This window comes from Molossus molossus, unplaced genomic scaffold, assembly GCF_014108415.1.
Source record: "Molossus molossus isolate mMolMol1 unplaced genomic scaffold, mMolMol1.p scaffold_m16_p_10, whole genome shotgun sequence".
NCBI lineage: Eukaryota > Metazoa > Chordata > Mammalia > Chiroptera > Molossidae > Molossus > Molossus molossus.
Window position 1 is genome coordinate 775831 of NW_023425345.1, and position 22840 is coordinate 798670.

General features: G+C 48.8%; 1 protein-coding gene across 1 annotated transcript in view; it reads left to right on the top strand.

Annotated features, from left to right (window-relative positions):
• Positions 1 to 22840, top strand: part of EFCAB6 (EF-hand calcium binding domain 6) — a 201718-nt gene that overhangs the window by 79526 nt on the left and 99352 nt on the right. Inside the window, exons 11-15 of the mRNA XM_036252660.1 lie at positions 6759 to 6930; positions 10182 to 10237; positions 10326 to 10486; positions 11806 to 11979; positions 13352 to 13520. Coding sequence (XP_036108553.1) covers positions 6759 to 6930; positions 10182 to 10237; positions 10326 to 10486; positions 11806 to 11979; positions 13352 to 13520 — 732 coding nt within the window. The remainder of the gene's footprint in view (positions 1 to 6758; positions 6931 to 10181; positions 10238 to 10325; positions 10487 to 11805; positions 11980 to 13351; positions 13521 to 22840) is intronic.

The following is a 22840-nucleotide window of genomic DNA, read 5'->3' on the forward strand; positions in this document are numbered from 1 at the left end:
ACCCAGGCTGAACACGTGGATGGGTAATGCCAAGTCCCTGCTGCCCCTGAGCTCACTCTGCGGTGTCGCACGACCACCGTCGGCTGCCTTAGGGGGGCAGAGTGCATGGTTTCCGAGGAGGACGTCCCTCCCACTGCCACTGCCCACTGGCCTTGGCCTTGGCCACGTTCTGGGACCTGGAAGGAGAAGGGCGGAGGGAGACGAGGGGTAGGCAGGCGTGGGCGTCTGGCCTGCTGCAGAGGACGCCGTGGGAAACAGGCCCCTGTCCTGCTATCGGGAGGGGCGCGAACTCAGACCACTTCCCTCCGCTCCAGGTCCTGCGTCCCAAGCAGCTGTGCGTGCTGCCTCCACGTGCTGCCGCTGTCTCTCTGAGTGGACCAGTGTCCCTGGTCACTTACGTTCACGTCAGCTGCCACTCAGAAACAAGCATGCCCTGCCCCCTCACCTGCTCTTATTTTCAGTGTTATTGTGTGCAGTTCACATGATTTTGTACATAGAAAGTCTAAAAGAATCTTTACAAAATATTAGCATTAATAACAGGATTTAGAAAGTCATTGAATACAGTCAATATGCAAAGAAAATTATATTCCTATATACTGCAATAAGCAATTAGAAAAATAATTTTTAAAATACCATTTCTAATTTTTAAAAAAATCAAATACTTAGAAACATATCTAACAAAAATGTGCAAATTCTCTATGTTGAAGACTACAAAGATTGGTGGTAGAAATAATACCAATCCTTCACAAACTTTCAGAATACACAGGAGGAAAGGACACCTCCCAGTTCATTTCCTGAAGCCAATAATACCCTGATGCAAAAGCTAGATAAGACATCACAAGAAAAGAAAACCACAGGCCGATGTCCTTCATGAGTCAGCAAAGCAAATCAGCAAACATATAAAAAGGATCAAATGCTATGACCATGTGGGGTTTATCCCAGGATTGAAGGTTGGTTTAACTTCTGAAAAAACAATCAATGTAATACACAATATTAGTAGAATTAAGGACAGAGCCACATGATCATCTCAATAGATGAAGAAAAAGTATTTGAAAAACCCAACACTCACTTATGGTGATGACTCTTAAAAAACTAGGAATAGAGGGAAATTCCCAAACCCGCTCAGGGCACGTGTGAGGAACTCATGATGGTAAAAGACTGAATGCTTTTTCCAGAAGACCCGGAAAAGCACAGAATGTCAGCTCTTGCTACTTCTATTCAACATCGTACTGAAGTTGTAGACGAGCAATCAGAAAGGAAAAGAAATAAAAGGCATTCAAAGTGGAAAGGAAGAAGTGAAACCCTCTTTATTCACATACCATATGATCTTGTAATAAAAAACTCTAAGGAATGCACACACACACACTCATGCACACACACTTGCGCACGCACACACAAACTGCTAGAACTAGTGAATGAGTTCAAGGTTACAGGATATAAGATCAGTATATAAGTAGCAGTTATATTTATGTAAACTCGCAACATGCAATCTGAGAACAATGTCAGACAGCAATTCCATTCACAACAGCAACAAAAAGAACAGAATACCAAGGGATAGATTCAACAAAAGTAGACCAGGCTTGTACACTGAATATTATAAAATATTATTAAAAGAAAAACAGATGTAAATAAAGGAAGAGACAGTCCATATACATGGATTGGAAAACTCATTATTAAGGTTGCAGTTCTCTCCAAATTGATCTATAAATTCAGTGCAAACTACATCAAAATCCAAGCTGGCTTTTTGTGTGTGCAAAAATTGAAAAACTAATCTTAAAAATGAATATGGAGCCCTGGCCAGTTTTGTTCAGCGGTTAGAGCATCGGCCTGCGGTCCGAGAGACCCGGGTTTGGTTCCCGTTAAGGGCACGTACCACGGTTGCAGTTTGTCCCCGGCCCTGGTTGGGTCATGCAGGAGGCAGCCACTCGATGTGTCCCTTTCAGGTCGAAGTTTTGTTTGTTTGTTTATTTGTTTGTTTGTTTTTCTCTCTCTCTCTCTCCCTCCCACTCTATCGGAACAAAAAAAGGAAGAATGTCCTCGGGTGAGGATAAAAAAAAAAAAAAATGAATATGGAAATGAAAGTTTGCAGTATAGCCAAAACAGTCTTGGAAAAGAAGAACGAAGTTAGATTACTTACTTCCAGGTTTGGAATCTCAGCATAAAGCTGCAGTAACTGGTCTATGGCACAGATTGAGAGTAGAGAAACTCTTACACTGTGGTCAGCTCAGTTTTGGCAAATTCAGTTGGAGAAAGAATAATCTTTTCAACAAATGATGTTGAAAATTCATATACAAAAAGACAAATGAACTTACATCACACACAAAAATTAACTTAGAATGGATCCTAGACCTAAATATAAGAGCTAAAACAATTAAATTCTTAGAAGACACATACATAAATCTTTGTGACCCTGTGTTAGCCAAAGATTTCTTAGCCATGACACTAAAAGCATGATCTATTAAAGAAAAAAAAATCATTAAATTGGATTTATCAAACTTAAAAATGTTTGTGCTCCAGAAGATGCATTAAGAAAGTGACGAGGACTTCCGGTGAAGATGTCAGCATAGGTAAGCACTGTATTACATCCTCCCACAACCACATCAAAGTTACAACTAAACTACAGAACAACCATCATTCAAAACTGTCTGAAATCAAGCTGAATGGAAGTCCTACAACTACGGAATTAAAGCAGCAGCCACATCGGGACTGGTAGGAGGGGCAGAGGGGGACGGGCTGGGCCCACACCCACGTGTGGCGGATAAAAATTGGAGATACCTTAAGGTTCTCCCTGAGGAGTGAGGGGTCCCCCTCCCACACCAGGCCGCCAGCTCAGAGTTCCAGTGCCAGGAAGAGAATCCCCATAACTTCTGGCTGTAAAAACCAACAGGAACTGAGGTTGAGAGAGGCTGAGGCTCCTGGAGCCCAGGCAGTTCCTCTTAAAGGACTTACTCAGACTCACACCCTCCAGGCTCCAGCATGGGGGAGGCAGCTGGAAAGGTTCCAGAGACATACAGGGAAGAACTGAGCTGTTTGGCACTGGGGCGAGGGCTGGAGAGGCAGCTTTCTCCTGGACAGACATTCTGTCAGAGGCTTTTGTTCCTTTGGTGAGCCCTTCCCTGGGGCGGCAGACAGCCATCATATCTGGGACTCTAGCAACCTGGCTTACACTGTTTGTCCCGTCCTGGTGACTCCCTGAGGCCCCGCCCCACCCAAATTTCAGGTCCACCCAAGCTGTTGCCAGTTGCTTTACCGAAGGAAATGGCCTGTCTCGGATCCTGCTTCAGATTTTCCTAAATTCTTTCAAACAAGCAGCATCTGGTCTCAGCTAGCCCCATACCCCTCTTTAAGTAATACATAGAAACAAACACAGGGAGGCAGTCAAAATGAGGAGACAAAGAAACAGGTCCCAAATGAAGAACAGAACAAAACTCCAGGAAAAGAACTAAGCGAAATGGAGATAAACAATCTAACAGATGCAGAGTTCAAAACACTCCTTGTAAGGATGCTCAGTGAACTTAGTGAGAACTTCAATGAACTTAATGAGGGCCTCAAGAGCATAGAAAAGAACCAGTCAGAAATGAAGGAGGCACTAAGTGAAATAAAGAATAATCTACAGATTCAATAGTAGAGTAGGTAAAGCCAAGAAGCAAACCATTGATTTGAAATATAAGGAAGCAAAAGACAGCCAATAAGAACAGCAAAAAGAAAGAAGAATACAAAAAAATGAGGATAGTGTAAGGAGCCTCTGGGACAACTTCAAGCGTGCCAACATTTGCATCTTCGGGGTGCCAGAAGGAGAAGAAAGAACAAGAAATTGAAAATCTATTTGAAACAATAATGACAGAAAACTTCCCTAACTTGGTGAAGGAAACAGACATACAAGTCCAGGAAACACAGAGAGTCCCAAACAAGATGAACTCCAAGAGGTCCACACCAAGACACATCATCATCAAAATGCAAAAAGTTCAAGACAAAGAGAGAGTCTTAAAAGCAGCAAGAGAAAAGCAGTTAGTTACCTACAAGGGAGTTCCCATAAGACTGTCAGCCAATTTCTCAAAAGAAACTTTGCAGGCCGAAGGGAGTGGCAAGAAATATTCAAGGTGATGAAAAGCAAGAACCTACAACCAAGATTACTCTATCCTGCAAAGCTGTCATTTAGAATCGATGGCCACATGAAGAGTTTCCCAGACAAGAAAAAGCTAAAGGAGTTCATCACCACCAAACCATTATTATATGAAATGTTGAAGGGTCTTCTTGAAGAAAAAGAAAATAAAAAATATGAACAAACAAAATGGCAATAAATACATATCTATTGACAATTGAATCTACAAACAAAATGAACAAGCAGAACAGAAACATTTTGATAGATACAAAGAACATTTTGTTGGTTGCCAGATGGGAGGAGGGTTGGGGGAATGGGTGAAAAAGGTGAAGGGATTAAGAAGTACAAATTGGTTGTTAGACTGACAAACCTCAAAGAGAAGGGGTGGGGTGGGGAGAAATAAACCAAAGAACTTATATGCATAACCAATGGGCACTGACAACAGTGTGGGGAAAGGCAGGAGGGGGGGCGGGAGTGGGGAGGAGGGATCAATAGGGGAAAAAGGAGGAACATCTGTAATATATTCAGCAATAAAGACAAAAAGAAAAAAAAAGAAAGTGACAAGACAGGCCATAGACTAGGAGTCAACATGTGTAAATTGTGTATCTAGTCAAGGACCTGTACGTAGAATATGAAAGAACTCTTAGAACTTAATAAGATGATAACCCAATTTTTAAAATGGGTAAAAGATTTTTTTTTTTTTTTTAATCCTCACCCGAGGACATTTTTCCTTTTTTGTTCTGGTAGAGTGGGAGGGAGAGACAGGAACAGAGAGAGAAACATCGATGTGAAAGGGACACATCGAGTGGCTGCCACCTGCACGACCAACCAGGGCCGGGGACAAACTGCAACCGACGTACGCGCCCTTAGCGGGAACCGAACCCGGGCCTCTCAGGACCGCAGGCCGACGCTCTAACCGCTGAGCCAAACTGGCCAGGGCTAAAATGGGTAAAAGATTTTAATAGACAGTTCACCAAAGAAGACCTATGCATGGGCAAAGAGCACATGGAGAGATGCTCAATATCGTGAGACATGAGGGAAATGCAAATCAAACCCACAACGAGATGCCATTTCACCTTTGATTGTATATGGCTATGATCGACCCACTTAAACAATAATAAGTAGCGATGGAGCTCTCATGCATGGCTGGTGGGAGTGTAAAATGGTGCAGCCGCAGCGGAAAACAACATGGTATTTCTTTAAAATGTAAACAGCAGATCACCATGTGACCCGGCGATTCCACTCCCGGTTCTGCCCAAGAGGACTGAACGCATAAGATCACACAGAGACTTAGGAGCAAATGTTCCTAGCAACATTATTCAAAATTCCCAAACTGGAAACAGTCCAAATGACAAGACAAAGTGTGGCATAGCCATACAATGGAATACGAGCCAAAATAAAAAAGAACGTAGTGATCCATGCTACGTCATGGATGAACCCCAGAAACATGCAAGGTGGTAAAACCCAGATGCAAAAGACATACAGATGCAGATATTGTCGGGTTTGGTTTACATGGGTATCCAGAGAAAAGCAAATACAGAGGGACAGAAAATAGGTTATTAGTTGCCTTAGGCTGGGGATGGAAGTGGGGAGCGAATATGAATCAGCACAAAGTTTCTTTTGGGGCAAAAGCATTCTGGAATTAGTGGTGATGATGGTTGCACAATGCTATAGATTTATTGAAAATCACAGGAAATTCATTGCCAATGATTCCTATTTAGACACTAAAAAATTGCCTATCATTCCCAAAACCCAAAGTAAGCATGCCCCTGTCTTCTAAATTACTTAATTTTCCCCAAGAGAACCTTATGTCCTTTTCAGATTTTTGGACCTCAAAGGAAGAGTTATTTATAACTCACTTAATCAGCCCTTTAGTCACATTAATATTTACAATCTCTCTTTATGAGGTGGGAGTTCATTATTTCTCCTGTTCTTCTAGTAAACAGTATTTCTCCATTTGATATTTAATTTTCTTACTGGTAATCAAAAAAAATCTTTATTGTTGAAAGTATTATAAAAGTGTCCCCTCTTTTTTCCCCCCATTGACCCCCCTCCTCCCCACTCCAGCCCCTCTCCTGCTTTCCCCCAAACTACTGTCTGGGTCCATTGCTTACTAGTCATTTTTTTATTCTGGGGAAGTTGTCTCTCAGTATTTTGCTCATAATCTGTTTTCTTTATGCATCAGAGTTGAAATTTTTCTTGCTAAGTAATTGCCCATTTATGTAATGGATGAGGTTGGTGGTAGTGAAAACAAGCATAATTAATATTCTTAGTAAACTGGCAAGTTGTAATGGAATTGCCAGGAAGTTTCGTGTCCCGTGTGGCTGAGCCACATAGCCCGTGGGTGGGGTTGGGGCAGGAGGGACTATTTGAGCCTGTCCCGGGAAGGGGGTCCGCCTGTGCAGCAAACCATCCTCTTTCCTCCCTTGGGGCCCTCTCCTGCCCACCCTGAGAGAGAACATTGTAGGAACTGCACTTGCAGAGTCCTGGCCTCCCTGACCCCCACCGCGCTGCCCACCGAGATTGTCAACCTTGGATTCTTGTTTCATAGCGTAATTATGTTTAGCCAAAGCTCACGGTTTATGAATGATGCTAACTATATATAATGTTTTTCCTTCCATTAAAAAAATTCTCCTGTACACACTCTCGTGCTCAGAAAACGGATGACCAGATGAAAGGGGAAGAATTGCGACGTGTCATAAATGGCGTGGTTGCAAAAATGAGTGACTCAGAATTCAAAGAACTAATGCAGACGCTCGACCCCCGGGGCACAGGACTGGTCAGTGTCCACACGCTTATCGCACTGCTGGAAGAGAACCCTAAGGTAAGTTCATAGCAACTTCATGTTCGGTTTTCTTTTTATGGCGGGAAATTTAAGTCTTCTTAAGAAAATAAGAGATGCTGGTGAAATATGGTTTGAAGAAATTCACGACCTCACTGAGTTCATTTTTCAGCCAAGTGAACTTCCTTTTTTCAGTAAGCTAAGTGCGTAAGAGTTGTTTGATTTTGACCTTTAGTTTCTAAGTCGTATTGGAGGCTGTTGGACCTGTGCCGGTGAGAGGCCCCTCCCCGCGGGGCGGAGAACGTCAGCCCGGCCCTCCTCCGGGCCTCCAGTGTGTGCGCGGCTGGTTGTTAGTTCACCTTTTATGTAATAACTGCCTACTGCCTCTAGTGACTAACACGTGCTTGTAGTGTTTGTTTCGTTCGACTGAAAAATTGGCACAGTGTTGTATTATTAGAAGTGCTTCCATGACTGTAACAGCTATTAGCATTTCAAGATTTTAACAGGTTTTAAAAGTCAGATTGGTTTCAGACAATGCACGCAATAGGCATCGACAGATTCTTGTTGAAAGGTTTAAGATTTCTTTTAACAGCTACAAATGAACTTTTCTTCTAATATTAGGATTTCTTTTTTTTTTTATCCTCACCCGAGTATATTTTTCCATTTATCTTCAGACAGAGTGGGAAGGAGGGGTGGGGGTGAGAGAGAGAGAGAGAGAGAGAGAGAGAGAGAGAAACATCGATGTGAGAGAGACACTTCAACTGGCTGCCTCCCACACGACCCTGACCAGGGCCAGGGACCGAATCACAACCAAGGTATGTGCCCTTGGTCAGAACTGAACCCACAACTCATTGGTCCACGGGCCGACACTCTAACCACAGAGCAAACCAGGGCCTAATATTAGAGTTTCTTGAGTGCCCACCAATGCAAGGTGATAGCCCTGTCTTAAACCCACGCCACTTGATCCTCCTTGAACTCGAATTCCAAAGTCCCAGAGCCCCTTCCCACAGGGAAGTGAATGATGACAGCTGCCCCTGAACTCCGCTGTGGGACAGACCCTGTGTGAGCTCCGACCAACACAGCAGCCCTGCACGTAGCCATCATTTCTCTTTAAAACCAAAAATATAGACAGCAGTCGGCCCCCTTGCACGTGAAGCGGAGTGACCTCTGCTCAGTGGAGGTTGGGTCCTGTCCACTGCCCCGGCCTCTCCTCCTGCCTCGGAACCTGCAGACGCTCCTGCCAACATGTCCTCCCTGCTCCTCTGGCCCTGTGAGGCCACTCTGCAGGTCCCAGTGCCCAGTGCCTGCTCAGGGACACCGCCCCAAGAAGCCCACTCTGCAGGTCCCAGTGCCCAGTGCCTGCTCAGGGACACACCCCCCCCAAGAAGCCCACTCTGCAGGTCCCAGTGCCCAGTGCCTGCTCAGGGACACCGCACCAAGAAGCCCACTCTGCAGGTCCCAGTGCCCAGTGCCTGCTCAGGGACACACCCCCCCCCCCAAGAAGCCCACTCTGCAGGTCCCAGTGCCCAGTGCCTGCTCAGGGACACCGCCCCAAGAAGCCCACTCTGCAGGTCCCAGTGCCCAGTGCCTGCTCAGGGACACACCCCCCCCAAGAAGCCCACTCTGCAGGTCCCAGTGCCCAGTGCCTGCTCAGGGACACGCCCCCAAGAAGCCCACTCTGCAGGTCCCAGTGCCCAGTGCCTGCTCAGGGACACGCCCCCAAGAAGCCCACTCTGCAGGTCCCAGTGCCCAGTGCCTGCTCAGGGACACCCCCCCCCCAAGAAGCCCACTCTGCAGGTCCCAGTGCCCAGTGCCTGCTCAGGGACACCCCCCCAAGAAGCCCACTCTGCAGGTCCCAGTGCCCAGTGCCTGCTCAGGGACACCCCCCCAAGAAGCCCACTCTGCAGGTCCCAGTGCCCAGTGCCTGCTCAGGGACACACTCCCCCCAAGAAGCCCACTCTGCAGGTCCCAGTGCCCAGTGCCTGCTCAGGGACACCCCCCCCCCCAAGAAGCCCACTCTGCAGGTCCCAGTGCCCAGTGCCTGCTCAGGGACCCCCCCCCCCCAAGAAGCCCACTCTGCAGGTCCCAGTGCCCAGTGCCTGCTCAGGGACACCCCCCCGAAGAAGCCCATCCTGCAGTCCTCAACCTGACACACTTGTCGCAGTCACCGTGTCACGTTGTTCTCCTTGTGTGGTCATGTCTCCGTGAAGGCAGAGGCCTGCCTTGTTCCACAGGGGAGGGCCCAGTGCTGGACTCGCTCACAAAACCACTCGGAGAGTGACTCACTCAACAGCAACGGCTGAATTAGAAGGGTTAGGAAACACAGACGTGGAGAGAGAAGAGAATAAAAACCATCACTAATTCTAACGTCGAGAAATTGTTACCCACACTTACACTTTGTGGTATCTCCTCCCAAACCTACGCACACACTTTGGTTTTGGAGCTTTATTGAGGTATAATTACTATACAAAACACTGCATGTACTTATGTATATAATTTGATGGGTTGGATACGTACTTTCATGTATGATACCTATTTTATTTAAAAATGAGATCATGTAATTACAGCCTTTTTAGTTAATATTGTCATTTATTAACATATTGTTAACAATGTCAGTACAAATTCTGCTATGTAACTTTGAAAACACAGAGTAACTATTCCCCGATGTTACAATCCAGGTGTCTTTTCTCTTTTATACATTTTGGTGCAATGAATATCATGGCACCCACTCTTTTGCATCACTGTATGGTTATTTCTTTAGTATAAACTTCTAGAAATGTAATTATTGGGTCAAAGAGTATTTTATTTTAAATTTATAACTGCTTTAAAGAGGAATGTATGTGGAAAGAACAACATGCAGGGGATGCAGAGGGAATGGTGAAGAATGGGTGCCCGGCCCCCGGCAGCCCCGCCCCGGCAGCCCCGCCCCCGGAAGCCCCGCCCCAGAGCCTGCAGACTGGCCGCTTGTCTAGTAGTCCTCCTGTGGACAGGGGCACCTTGCACCCTGTGCGTTTTTACCACGTTGACAGGCAGAAATGCCGTCTTGTCGCTCTTCCACTTGGCTCTTAATTTCTAGGTGATGGATTTTCTCATGTTTATTGTACTTAAAAAAAAATTGCAAGTTCAGTGTTCTTATTCCATTTCCAGCTGGGATCAGAGAGCAAGCTCACTGGCTCCGGTCCCAGAGCCAGCGGCCCGTCGGGAAAACCGACAGTCCACCTTTGGCAGCTCCACGCGCCGGCTGCCTTTGCCAGCAACTTGTCTTTATTTACTGACTTCTCTTTCCCAATCAGATAGGAAAACGGCCCCGCTCTGCAGACACCAAGACACCGCTCCCGCTGGCCTGGGATTCAGTAAGTAGCACTTCCTTCCCTCGGGGGCCCAGGGTGCCCCGCCCCGGTCCCGCACCTGCAGCGCGCAAACACCTCCGTTTCCTGCCAGGTGGGAGAAATGGTCTGTGAGGCGGTCGGCAGGAACCCCCTGCCTTTCCAGAACCTGCTGCAGTCCTACGACCCGGGCGGCTCGGGGCTCGTGGGCGCACACAGCCTCAAGAAGGTGATGCACATGTTCTGTCCGTGTCTGACGGCGGGGCACTTAACCAAGTGAGTCCCCTGGTGACGAAGTTCACGGCCCGTCTTTCATCAAGTCCGTTTTTGTCATTCTAACCCTTTTCCTCTGTGCACTCGCAGTATTAACAGGTAATATTGATGATAGCTATTTATCGAGTCCTCACCAACATCAGATGTTGAGAGTTTGGCTCATGCTGTGTGACTTAGTCCTCACCACAGCTGTGCGAGGTTGCTGTTGTTACTTCCCATGGGTGAGGTGACGAGGCCTCGAGACACAGTAGCTTGAATTTTATATATGTGTGTGTGTGTGTGTGTGTGTGTGTGTGTGTATGTGTGTATATACATGAATATATATGTGTATGTGTGCATATACACACACACACACATTTGTTAATCCTCACCTGAGGATATTTTTCCATTGATTTAAAAAAAAATTTTTTTCTTTATGGATTTTAGAGAGAGAGGAAGGAAGAGGGAGAGATAGAAACATTGATGAGAGAGAACATCAATGGGCCGCCACCTGCGCGCCCCCCACTGGGGATCGGGCCCACAACCTGGGCATGTGTCCTGACCGGGAATCGAACCGGTGACCTCTTGATGCATGGGTCGACGTTCAACCACTGAGCCACACCAGCCGGGCTTCATTGATTTTTTTAGATAGAGTGGAGGAAGGGAAGGAGAGAGAGAGAGAGAAACATCAGTGTGAGGGAGACATATCAATTGGTTGCCTCCTGAGTGATCCCGACCTGGGCTGGGGATGGAACCTGCAACCCAGGTTCTTGCCCTTGACCAGGAATCAAACCTAAGACCCTTTGGTCCCTGGGCCGATGCTCTAACCGCGGAGCCAAAGTGACCAGGGCTTGAATTATGTTTTTGTTTAACTTTAGTTTAAAATTTAATTTGTGGTGGGTGAACCAAAGCTGGAAGGGGACAGGGGTGTTGCTAGAAAGAAGAGGACAGAGTCTCGAAGACCCATGTGCTGCCCCCCCGTCGTCCCCTTCACCTGCCACACAGCGGGCCACGTCCCTCAGGGCACGGAGCCGTGGCTTCCTCCTCTGCACGTGCCCTTGACAACCCATGGTTCGAAACCCCTCATTCTGCAGAGGTGATGCCTCCCATGCCACCCCCACTTCCTGGCTGTCCCTCGGGCGGCACGGCCTCTGGGGTTCTTGGCCCAGTGTTTCCCGGTGTGCCACCAACCTGTCTTCCAAGGAGGCTGCTGCCCCCCTTCACACCCCGCCAGTGGCGGGTGAGGGTGGTGCTCACCCACTTCCTCGCTGACGCCTGGGAGGGCCCGTCTTTTCGGTCGTAGCCATTCTAAAGGGTGTGTTCTTCTCCTCTTTAACATTCAGACTCTGCAGTGAGTTTCAGGATGCTGCTTCGGGAAAAGTCCTTTACAGGAACCTCTTGGCAAGCTTGGGAGTTGGTGGCCTGCCCGCCGCCTGTCCGGTTCCTGCTGCAAAGGACCGGCCGCCGCGGGGCCACGTCCAGCAAGAGGAGCAGCAGCAGCCCAGTCACGCTAAGAGGTAAAAGGAGAGAGAGCAGAAGCGCCCGTGAAAAGCACCCGCTGTGGACAGGCAGCTGGGACAGAGCTGTTGACTAAATGCGTGTGTTAATAGTTTATTATCTAAATAAGAAAGATGGCAGACTAAACACAGTGACTGGAGTCAGTGGATGTTAGGAATTATTGAACTGACCCATTAATTCTGGAAATGAAAGCACACAGAGGTCTGGGACTTGCCTCCAGTTCCACAAACCTCATGGCCAGCCCGGGCCAAGAACCCAGGGCTGTCGACCCCCAGAGCAGCGGTCTGCCCCTCAGCGGCTGCACGCCTACGCTCCCCCACCCTCCCCCACGATGTGGGGTCCTGCCGCTGGTTAACATCGATTACGACGCACACCCCTTCAGCCGCTGAACTTCTTCTAACAGGAGTGCCAGAATTATGGAACTGATTGCCAGATTGATCGTAGCAATAAAACCTACTTAGGGAATCTATGAAAAATCAGACTGGCGGATATTCTCACCTCCCTTCGTTGTGGAGAATACAGGTCTAGTCGAATGGAGAGATATTATTCTAACTTGCTTGCTCATAGCTCACAATAAATCCAGGAAGAAGGGTAAAACGTGGAGGCATTCCACCGACTGCACTTGCTCATATCCCTTCCTAAAAGTTCTTAAGTGCAGGGCAATGGGGATATTTTAATGCTGTGCTAATGAAATTCGACTTGCTGGGCATTTCGGTAGTAGCTGCGTTGTCAGCGGGCAGAAAGATGATATTTAAGAGCACAGGTAAAATGCGCAGCGGTGGGGTGTCTGCCTCCCGAAACCAGTGGAGGGAGGGATGGCCATGGAGACTTCAGAAAATGTGGGCGTTCCTGGGAAGCTCTTCCAAGACCGCAGAGGCGGCCGGGGGAGGTGCAGGCCATTCTCGGGCCGCCTGCGCCCGCCTAGTGGGCCCAGGACTCTGGACAGCGGAGGAGAGCTGTCCTGCAGACCCGCTGCCCTCACCCAGCCCAGCGCGTCGGATCTGTCTCCTAACCCGGCTGGGAAGGCTGCGGCCCCTTCTTCCCCTGCAGGTTTGACCACGCCTGTGACTCAGTTACCACACAATGCCTGTTTCATTTAAAGCTTTAACATGGACTCTGACTTTTTATTTTCCCGGTTCACAAAAATATCCAACCATGTCTGCCTAGCCACACGCCATATTCAGCCAGGTCAAAGCGCAGGTGACAATATTCTCTTCCTGAAGTCCCCACCCCCACCTGCCACCACACACGGGCACCAAGGGAGGGGCTTCGCCCAACCCAGTGCCGCTCGCAGGGGGTGGTAACCTCCTCGTGGTTGAACGCAACGTGGGCGAGCCCCCGCGGGGCCTAAATGCCTGCTTGTGATTTTAGAACCAAGCCCACGGAGAACAAAAGCACTTTGACCCGGAACGTGACCAGGGACGAAGCTGTTGGGAAACTCAGAAGCTGGGTAGAGCAGCAGGACCCAGCGTTCAAACACCGGTTTCTTCACTTCGGCAAGGAGCCTAGTGGCAGAGTCAGTGTGCGTGACTTCAGGAAGGTAGGAGGGCGGGTTTCTGCGTGTCTGTTTCTCTCTCCTGGGGAAATTCGGCTGATTTATTACACGGATGCGCGTTGAAGGGCCGGCACTGGGTTCTGTTTACCAGGACAAAGCAGGTCCAGGGGCAAAAAATGCCTCGGGCGACTCTCTGGAGAGCGCGTTTGATGCGGATGTGGATGTGGCTGGTTTGGGCGCCTCCACTCTCTACAGTGCTCAGGGGCGGGCTGGGTGGGCGGCGCCGGCCCCTGGCTGCGGGGAGAGGGCTGCTGCTGGGGCTCCCTCCTCCGGAGGCCACCGAAGGTGCGGGAAGTGGGAGCTGCGGCCGGTCTGCTTGTGCTTAGGGGAGCCGGCGAGGCTGTGGGAAAGGACCCCGCCCGAGGGGTTCTGCATAGACGGCTCAGAAATGAGCTTCAATGATTGCTTAACACTGTTGCCATCCCTCTAGCTGATCATCTTCTGCTCTCTTAAGAAAAGCACTTCAGCTAATATGTAGCCGTGTCCACGTGGACCGATTTAGAAGAAGGCAATGAAATGTGTTTCTAAGAAGAGAGTAATTCTGTAGCGGCTGCTGTTCACCTGGTGCCTGCCCCCAGGCCAGACGCGGTCGTGGGCTCTTCGGGGCGGCAGCACCCCCAGGACGGGTTGGGTCGGGGAGGAGCGGGGCGAGCAGCACAGAGACAGTGAGGTGGCTGTTGAAACAGTCCAGCCCCCCCACATCCCTGCTGACGAAATAAAAGCTGTGGGGGACCTGCTGTCAGTGAGCTCACAGGGCAGGTGAGGATAGATTCCGGAGTACTTGGGAGTCAGGGCAGTGGGTTAGGAAGAGGAAGGATGCCGGTCAGGTCCTAGATTTCCCGTTTGGGGACAAGCGGGGGACAGTCAGTCACTGATAACGCTGAAGAGAACAACTTCGGTGGGGCAAATGCCGGTCAGTGGGTGCAGACCCTCTAAGTCTCCCAGGGCGCCTAGATTCCAGGTCCCAGATGTCATCGCCCCCGGGTCACCTGGCACCGCTCCCCTGACGCGGAATGGCCTTGAAGGGTCACAGTGATCAAGGGCGTGATTCATAGTCCATCTGTAGGGTCACAGGAAACCAAGCATCCACTACTCTGCCTCTGCTCTTTCAGAGACGGACCGTGGCCGCCTCAGAGGAGGGCTGTCGGTGGCGGCAAAGCTGGGACTAGGACCCTTCCTACCCCTGCTCACCTGAGAACACCTTCATGCCGTCAGCGCAGGTCCTTCCTTCTCAAGGCTTTGTCTGCCGTCAGCCGCCAGCGGCCCCTCACCCCTGTCTGCAGTTCAGAGCCCGGACCCCTCCTGAAGCTCCGAGCTCAGGCGCGCAGATGTCCGAGGGACGCCCGGATTCTCGCCAGGGCCGTTCTGCCGGCAGCCTTCACCTTCTCGGCCAGGGCGGCCGTTTCTCCCAGTCGCTCGGGGCTGAAATCTTGGTCTTTCTCGACTGGCTTCCTCTCACACCCACATCCAGTCAGCCTGGCCTGCTGGCTCCCCACCACCTCTGGCTGGATCACTCAGGTCCTCCCCACCGCTCCCTCTGCTCCCGTCCTTGCCCTGCACAATGTATTCTCCACCCAAGAGCCAGGGGGCCCTCCACCAGGTCAGGGGGGCCACCCCTGCCCAGACCCCGTGGCTCCCTCTCACTGGGATGGAAACCGAGTCCGAGAAGGGCCGCAGACCCCGCCGTGCAGCCCCTCAGACTGCGACTCTTGCCACCCTCCCCCGTGCTCAGCACCCTCCCCCGTGCTCAGCACCCTCCCCCGTGCTCAGCACCCTCCCCCGTGCTCAGCACCCTCCAGCTGCCCAGCCTCCTGCCGTTCCTCGGGGCGCAGACCTGCTCCGCCCTTGCGCTGGCCGTCCCCCCCTTTCCGGAGAGGGACGTTGATTTTAGTAGCCGTGCCTCGACATTTTCCTGTCGTTCGGGTCGTGGGTATGCAATGCCCTTGCTCCCTCCCCCCCCACATCTGTGTCACACCACCTGGTATAGTGAAATGGTTGCCAGTTCCACTCCCGGGGACCAGGGCGTGGAGCCCCAGGTCCCACACACCTGCTTGCAGACTGCGTACCGCTACCCCCCCCCCCCCCCCCCCCGCGCGGGCAGCGCTCGGCTGGGCTGGACGCCTGTGCTCTGAATCAGGTGTGATGAGGACTCCTCACCGGCCGTCGCCTGGCCAGCGGCAGGGGCAGGGGCGGCTGGCTCCCCAAAGGAGAGCTGCAAGATCGGAATCGGGAGCTAGGGGGGAACTCAGGGTCACCAAGCCCACCGGGTCCCGCGTTGTCGTCGCCAAGAACACTTGCAGGTTTTCTCCACCATGGTCAGGAGATGTCGCCCACTGTGCAAACTGTCAGTTCACTAACGAATCATCTGCCCTCCCTCTTTCCTTCTCTCGTTCACGTAGGACACACAGAGTTTCCGGTTAGGGTGAGACAGCCAGTGGCATTGCCCTGAGGTGACTGCCCTTGCAGAGGCAGAGCTGTGGGGGTTTTCGTGAACTCGGGGTGCTGTTCTTGGTTACATGTGTGCCTTCCACTGCCGGAGGGGGTCTGTTCTCTCTGGGCTTGTGCTGGACCTGGTCTGAGTATTTTACCTCGTATGTTAGTTTCTCACAACAATCCTGTACCCCTTTTTTTCCTACGGGAAATCCCCCTCTCCCAGTTCACTGCTCTGGCCACTGTGTCATAGAGCCTGTGACTTTTGCATGTTTTAAAATGTCATTTTATTTCAATAATGAGTCAAGAACTGGTAGTGTTGCAGGACAACTGTTTTTGAATTTAAGATGATCTCGAATCTTTATATTTCTTCACTGTATAGTTTTTCTTCCTCTCTCCATCTCCTTTGCATGCTGAATTAGCAGCAAACCAAAACCAAAACAAACAAACAAAAAAAAACTGTCTTCAATAAGAGAGGTTGCTCTTCTTCTCTCTTGTAATGAGGAGTCTGGAAGTTGTCTAGACAAGGCCAGTGCAGCAGCTCTGCAGTGTCTTCAGAGACCCAGACTGCTTCTAGTTTTCTCCTCTTTCAGCTCCATCCCTGTGCATGCAAGATAGCTGCTGGGGCACCAGCCATCACACACACGTTTCAGGCATAAAGAAGGGGAAAAGTGAAGGGTAAAAGGCTTAAGCTAGACAAGTCTTTCTTTCTTAAAAAAGCATTTGTGAAAGTTTCTCCCAGCAGCTTTATTTTATGGACCAGGACTCTGTGTGTGTGTGTGTGTGTGCGCGCGCGCGCGCGTGTGTGTTTGGCCAAGTACATTACTACCTCTGGAAGAAGCAAGCAAGGTTCTGTTCCTATGGGAGACGGAGAGAATTTATGTTAGGCAGGCAAATATCACAGTCTCTGTTAAACTACTATTCGGTAAACATTTGAGGGTATGTGTTGCACACTTGGCATAGGACTGAGCCACATAGAAAACAGGGATGAAAGCCCTGGCCAGTTTGGCTCAGCGGTTAGAGCGTCGGCCTGCGGTCCGGAGAGACCCGGGTTCGGTTCCCACTAAGGGCACGTACCTCGGTTGCAGTTTGTTCCCGGCCCTGGTTGGTCGTGCGGGTGGCAGCCACTCGATGTGTCCCTTTCACGTCGATGTTTCTCTCTCTCTCTCCCTCCCACTCTATCTGTACAAAAAATGGAAAAATATCCTCGGGTGAGGATAAAAAAAAGAAAACGGGGATGAAAAAGAAGTTTCATTGCTTGGTGACAGTGACCCATGGGGAACATAAAATGACAAAACACCCAAGGCTACATAAGTCAAGATTAGTCTAATTGAGTGATTAGACTAATTGAGCTGCTGCGTCCACCAGGGTCTCGAGGACGGCTTTACCGGTCCAGTTCCCTGTAATGGGCTGCTCCTGATGGAAATTCTTCTTCTTCGCCCTCAGCAAGCACACTGAACATCGGGTGGCTCCCTGCTACTCAGTCCCTTCTCCAGTGTCTGCCTCTGGAGACAGACCCCGGGCTGCAGGGCTCGTCAGCAAACTCAGAGCCCCGGGGGGTGTTAGGGAAGCAGCGTCTGTAACAGCTCAACCAGCGTCCCAGATTCCTAGCCCTTCGGGCTCCTTGCGGCTCCTCTGCTCCACGGCAGGGACGCCTGGCCTCCCGCCTGGCCTCCCGCCTGGCCTCGCTCAGGAGGCCGAGCGCTTTCCTCCTCCCCAGCAGGGGCCCTCATGCCCGCGTGGGGATCCGTACCCTTCCCCTCCCACTACCGCCACGTCCTCCTCACATGTAACCCGGGCCCTGCGGACACCAGCCCCTCCCGCCCTCTGCCGGGACAAGCCAACCAAGTGACGCGGCGGCTCTGGGGAGATTACATTTTTATAAAGTGAAGTATTAGATATTTTAATTCATCTGGTTTCAAATCTCTGGAAGCATACAACTCCGGTAAATTAAACATGCTTTTAAAAACTCTTCATTATGGTCATTTTTGTGAGGGGGAAAACGCAAAAATAAGGGAATGCTATGAGGGACCAAGAGAAACTTTCATAGTAAGAAGCACATATATCCACACGGGGTCAGAGCCCCAGGGAGCGAGCGGGAGATCTTCGCACGGTCGTCTCCCCACACTGGCCCTCGCGAGGTCCCTGCTGCTCCGCGCCTTCAGCAGCACCCGCCCTCTGACTCGTGTGGGCGTGGGGAGCTCCCGAGGCCTGGTCGGCTTCGGCGCTGCGAACACAGGTTCCGGCCTGGTCGGGCTCAGGCCTCCGGAGTGAAAATACCTGGAAAACAGAGGACAGGTGGCGGGGAGGGGAGGAGTAGGCCTAGTTCTTCAGCCTCCTGTCACAGACAGCTTCCTAACCTTGCAGATGGTTTACGGGTCGACCAACTGTGCGTTCAAGGTCTTCACATCTTCAGACTCGTTCCAAGCCCTGCGCAGCCATCACAGGTCCATACTGATTTCTCCACCTCCTGGCAGCAGCCTCTGCCCGAGGCCAAAGCTGGACTCACTTGCAGCCGACTGTGCCCGGACTGGTCAGATCCTCCAGAGCGGGAGCAGTTGCGGACCTTTGGTGTCCACTGACCAAACCTCTAGGACTTCCATCTTTGCCTGGTGTCATCCAGGCCTTTCTCCCTGCTGGGCCATTGTCCCCTAAGCACCACAGTGTGGGGACTTGTATTCTGCTTTTCAGACGTTTTCAATTTCGGTGTTAGGCTTCAGCACCAGGAAGTTCCAGAGGCCAGCACAGGCCTGCAAGGGGAAACCAGGCCTGCTTTGAGCTGCCCCCTCACGTCTCCAGGTCTGAGATCCTAGCGCCACATACCTAGTGAACACTGCTGGCGTGGCCCTCTGCCTGGCCCACCTCTGTTTCTCAGGCTCAAGTCCACTCCCACCATTCCCAGCTGTTCCCAAGGAAAGTGCAGCTGCATAGCCTCAGTGTGCCTCTGAAGGGTCCTTCTCACCTGGACTTTCAGTCCCAATTGCTCGGCTCTCTGACGCCTTTATATTACAGTGATACCTCGGTTCTCGAACGCCTTGACTTTCGACCAAATCGGTATTCGACCAGGAGATTCGAGAAACTTTTGTCTTGGAATCCGAACAAATATTTGGAACTCGAACTTCCGAGATGAGCCAAGTTGAGCCGAATGGCGTTCATTCGGCCCAGCGCGCCTTGCTTGTGTCATCAGTGTGAGTGCAGAGAGAGAGTCACGCTTTGTGGAGAGAGTCACGCTTTACACTGAATTTAACCCTTAGACATACTGTACACTTTTATTTCTTGTTGTGACTTATGTTTTTCTACATATTATATACAAATTAGGCCAGTAAATAGGCATTTTCTGGGGCTTGGAACGAATTAATCCAGTTTCCATTATTTCCTATTGGGTTTCATTGCTTCGGTTCTCGAACAATTTGGTTCTCGACCGTCCTCCTGGAACAAATTATGTTCGAGAACCGAGGTATCACTGTATTTGTAATCGATTAGGCCTTTTCTTTTCTTTTTCATTGAAAATGTTTGCTTGCTATGAATTATTCCATTCTATCCAGAAACAGTTGAGGTCTGTCAGTTTTATTAGTAACAACTTCAGTTGTATTGTTATTTTTCTCTTGTATATTTGTATTTCTGTAGTTCTGCTGTTACCTTGATTTGCTTCATTCTACTTGATTGGGATTTAATTTGCTTTTCTTTTTCTAATTTCTTGAGATAAAATGTTAGATAGTTGCTGTTCAGCCTTTATCTCTCAAATGTATGAATTCATGGCTATACATTGCCCTCTAGGTACAGGCTTAGCCACATCATGCAGGTTTCAGTATATCATCTTCTCATTATCATTTAGTTAAAAATATTTTGTAATTTCCCTTGTGACTTATTCTTTTTCCAGTGGTTTGTTTTTACAGTGTGTTGTTTAATTTCCAAACAGTTGGGATTTTTAAGTTTACCTTTTATTATCTATTTTAAAGTTGATTCCATCGTGATAATGGAATAGATTTTAACTTCTAAATGACTTAAGGCAGTCCTTTGAAATAGTAAGGCTTGGATTATGACCTAACACACAGACAATTGTGGCAAATTTCAGTAAGTACTTGAAAAGGTATACTCACTTCATCATGGACCTTCAGTTTTCTAAGTATGTCAATTAGATCAGTTTTACTATTTATGTTTTTCAGAACTTCTCTAGCCTTATCAAATTTATGCCTGCTCATCCCATTAGTTATTGAGAGAAGCATAATTGAAGTGGACTATGGATTTGTCTAGTGAGATCCTTGTTTATTCTGTTTATTGCTTTATTTGCTTTGAAGTTAAATTATTGGGTACACATAGATTGCTGAAATTTCCTGTGAATTGTCTCCCCTATCATTATGACATGACTGTCTTGATACAGAGTGATGCTACTCGCCTTCATGCCTATTTTTGTCTGATAATAATATAGTTACTTCAGCTTTCTTTTGATCTGTGTTAGCGTAGAATATACTTTTCTACCCTTGTACTTCAAACTTTCTGGGTGCTCACATTTAAAGTAAATCTCTTATGGGCAGCATATAGTTGACATTTTAAAAGATATTGTGTGGCCCTGCCCTGGGTGTCTGATGGTTAGAGTATTGACCTGCACACCAAAGGGTCACAGGTTCGATTCCCAGTCAAGGGCACATACCTGGGTTGTAGGTTTGATCTCTGGCTCCAGTTGGGATCATGCGGGAGGCAACCAATCAGTATATCTTTCTCACGTTGATGTTTCTCTCTCTCTCTCCCTACCTTCCTTCTACTCTCTCTAAAAATCAATGGAAAAAATATCCTTGTCAGCACAGGTCTGTGTGAGGATTAAAAATTAAAAATAGCCTGGCAGGTGTGGCTCAGTGGTTGAGCATTGACCCATGCACCAAGAGGTCACCAGTTCGATTCCTGGTCAAGGCACGTGCCAGGGTTGTGGGCTCAATCCCCAGTAGGGGGGGTACAGGAGGCAGCTGATCAATGGTTCTCTCTTACATCGATGTTTCTGTTTTTTGTTTTTTAAATTCCTCACCTGAGGATATTTTTCTACTTATTATCAGATAGAGTGGAAGGGAGGGAGGGAGGGAGACAGAGAGAAACATCAATGTGATAGAGCCACATTGACCAGTTGCCTCCTGCACGATCCGACCAGGGCGGGGGACAAACTGCAACTGAGGTACGTGCCCTTGACCAGAATCGAACTCAAGACTCATTGGTCTGCGGGCCAACGCTCTAACTGCTGAGCCAAACTGGCCACGGCACATCGATGTTTCTATCTCTTTCTCCTCCCTTCCCCTCTCTCTAAAAATCAATAAAAATAAATTAATAAAATAAAATAAAAGATATAGTATTACAGTCTTAATCTTCTACTTAGAGTATTCAGTCCATTTTATGTTTATTTAATTACCGATACAGTTGGTTTTATAGCTACCATCATAATATATATATTTTTTTCTATCTGACCCAGATATCTCGTTTTTTTTTTTTCCCTGCCTTTTCTTAGCTTCTCTTGCATTATTCAGATATTTCTATTATTCCATTTTCTCCTCTGTTAGTGTGTTGGTAAGTGCATTCTGCTCTCGGTCTTGGAGGGGCTGCACTGGGGACTGCAGCATGCTTCCTTGTCTTCCTGCATGTAGTTAAATATCAGTTATGCCTGCCACTTCTCCGACAATGCTGGTTTGAAAATACTCTAAGTTCACTGGGCTCTTCCTGTCTTTGTGTTATTGTTGCCACTCATTTAAATTTTACATGTATGTTAAATCACATCAGACACGCTCTCTGCTGCTACGGTAAGTAGGCGGTCATGTGTATCTGCTGTTTGCCCTTGCTGCCGTTCTCTGTCCCCACACCCTGTGCTTGCACCCGGACTCACTTCCTTCTGCCCAACCGCTCCCGTCGTCCTTCCTTCAAAACGAGCGCACTGGCACCAACGCCCTGCGTTTCACAGTGTACTCAGATCGCCTTGGTTTTAGCTCACATTCTTTTTCTGCCCAGGATCCCATCCTGGCCCCCAGAGCACGTGTTACCAACATGTCTGATCGCTGTTGATGTTGACCTTGACCACCTGGCACGAAGTGTGTTTATCGGGCTTCTCTCCACCACAAAGTTGCTCCTTCCCCCCCCTCTATCTGCACTCTTTGGGGGAAGTCACTGTGCACAGCCCACACTTAGGAGTGGGGAATTCCTATGCTCCACCTCTTTAAGGGCAAAGTAATTACACAAATCATTTGACATTCTTCTGCAGGGGATATTTCTCTCTCTCTCTCCAGTTATTAATTTATTCATTGATTTATTTATGCTAGTATGGACTTATGCCTCATTATTCTTTAAATGTCTGTATGATCCTTAATAATGTTTTCTTTCTCACTCCTGATATTGGTCATTATTTATCTTTTCTCTGTTTCTCCAATAGTCTGGATAGAGGTTTTTCACTTTCATTGATCTTTTTATAAAACAAACTGTAGTTTTATTGATTTTCTTTATTGTTTGTCCACATTCTATTTCACTGATTTCTGTTCTTATCATTATTATTTCCTTTCTTCTACTTACTTACTGTATTTTCCTGACACACAAGAGATTTTTTTTTCGAATGTTCACCTTCAGAACCTGGTGGAATTCTTGGTGGTAACATCCATGCAAGTGTGGCCCCTCCAAAGACTGGGCCCCCAGAGTGTCTCTTCCTCCAGCTTCTCCTCGCTCAGCCTCCAGCAATCTGTCAAAGTCACCCCCTCAGTGATCCCACCAGTGTGTGGCTACAGCGGCTTCAGCTCCAGGCAAGCGGTTCTCTCCCCTCTGAGTTGCTCAGATTGCCCTGATGGAGCTAAGAAAAGTCATGGATTTTCAGTTTGTTTGGCTTTTCTCTTGTAAGAATAGAAGTGATGACT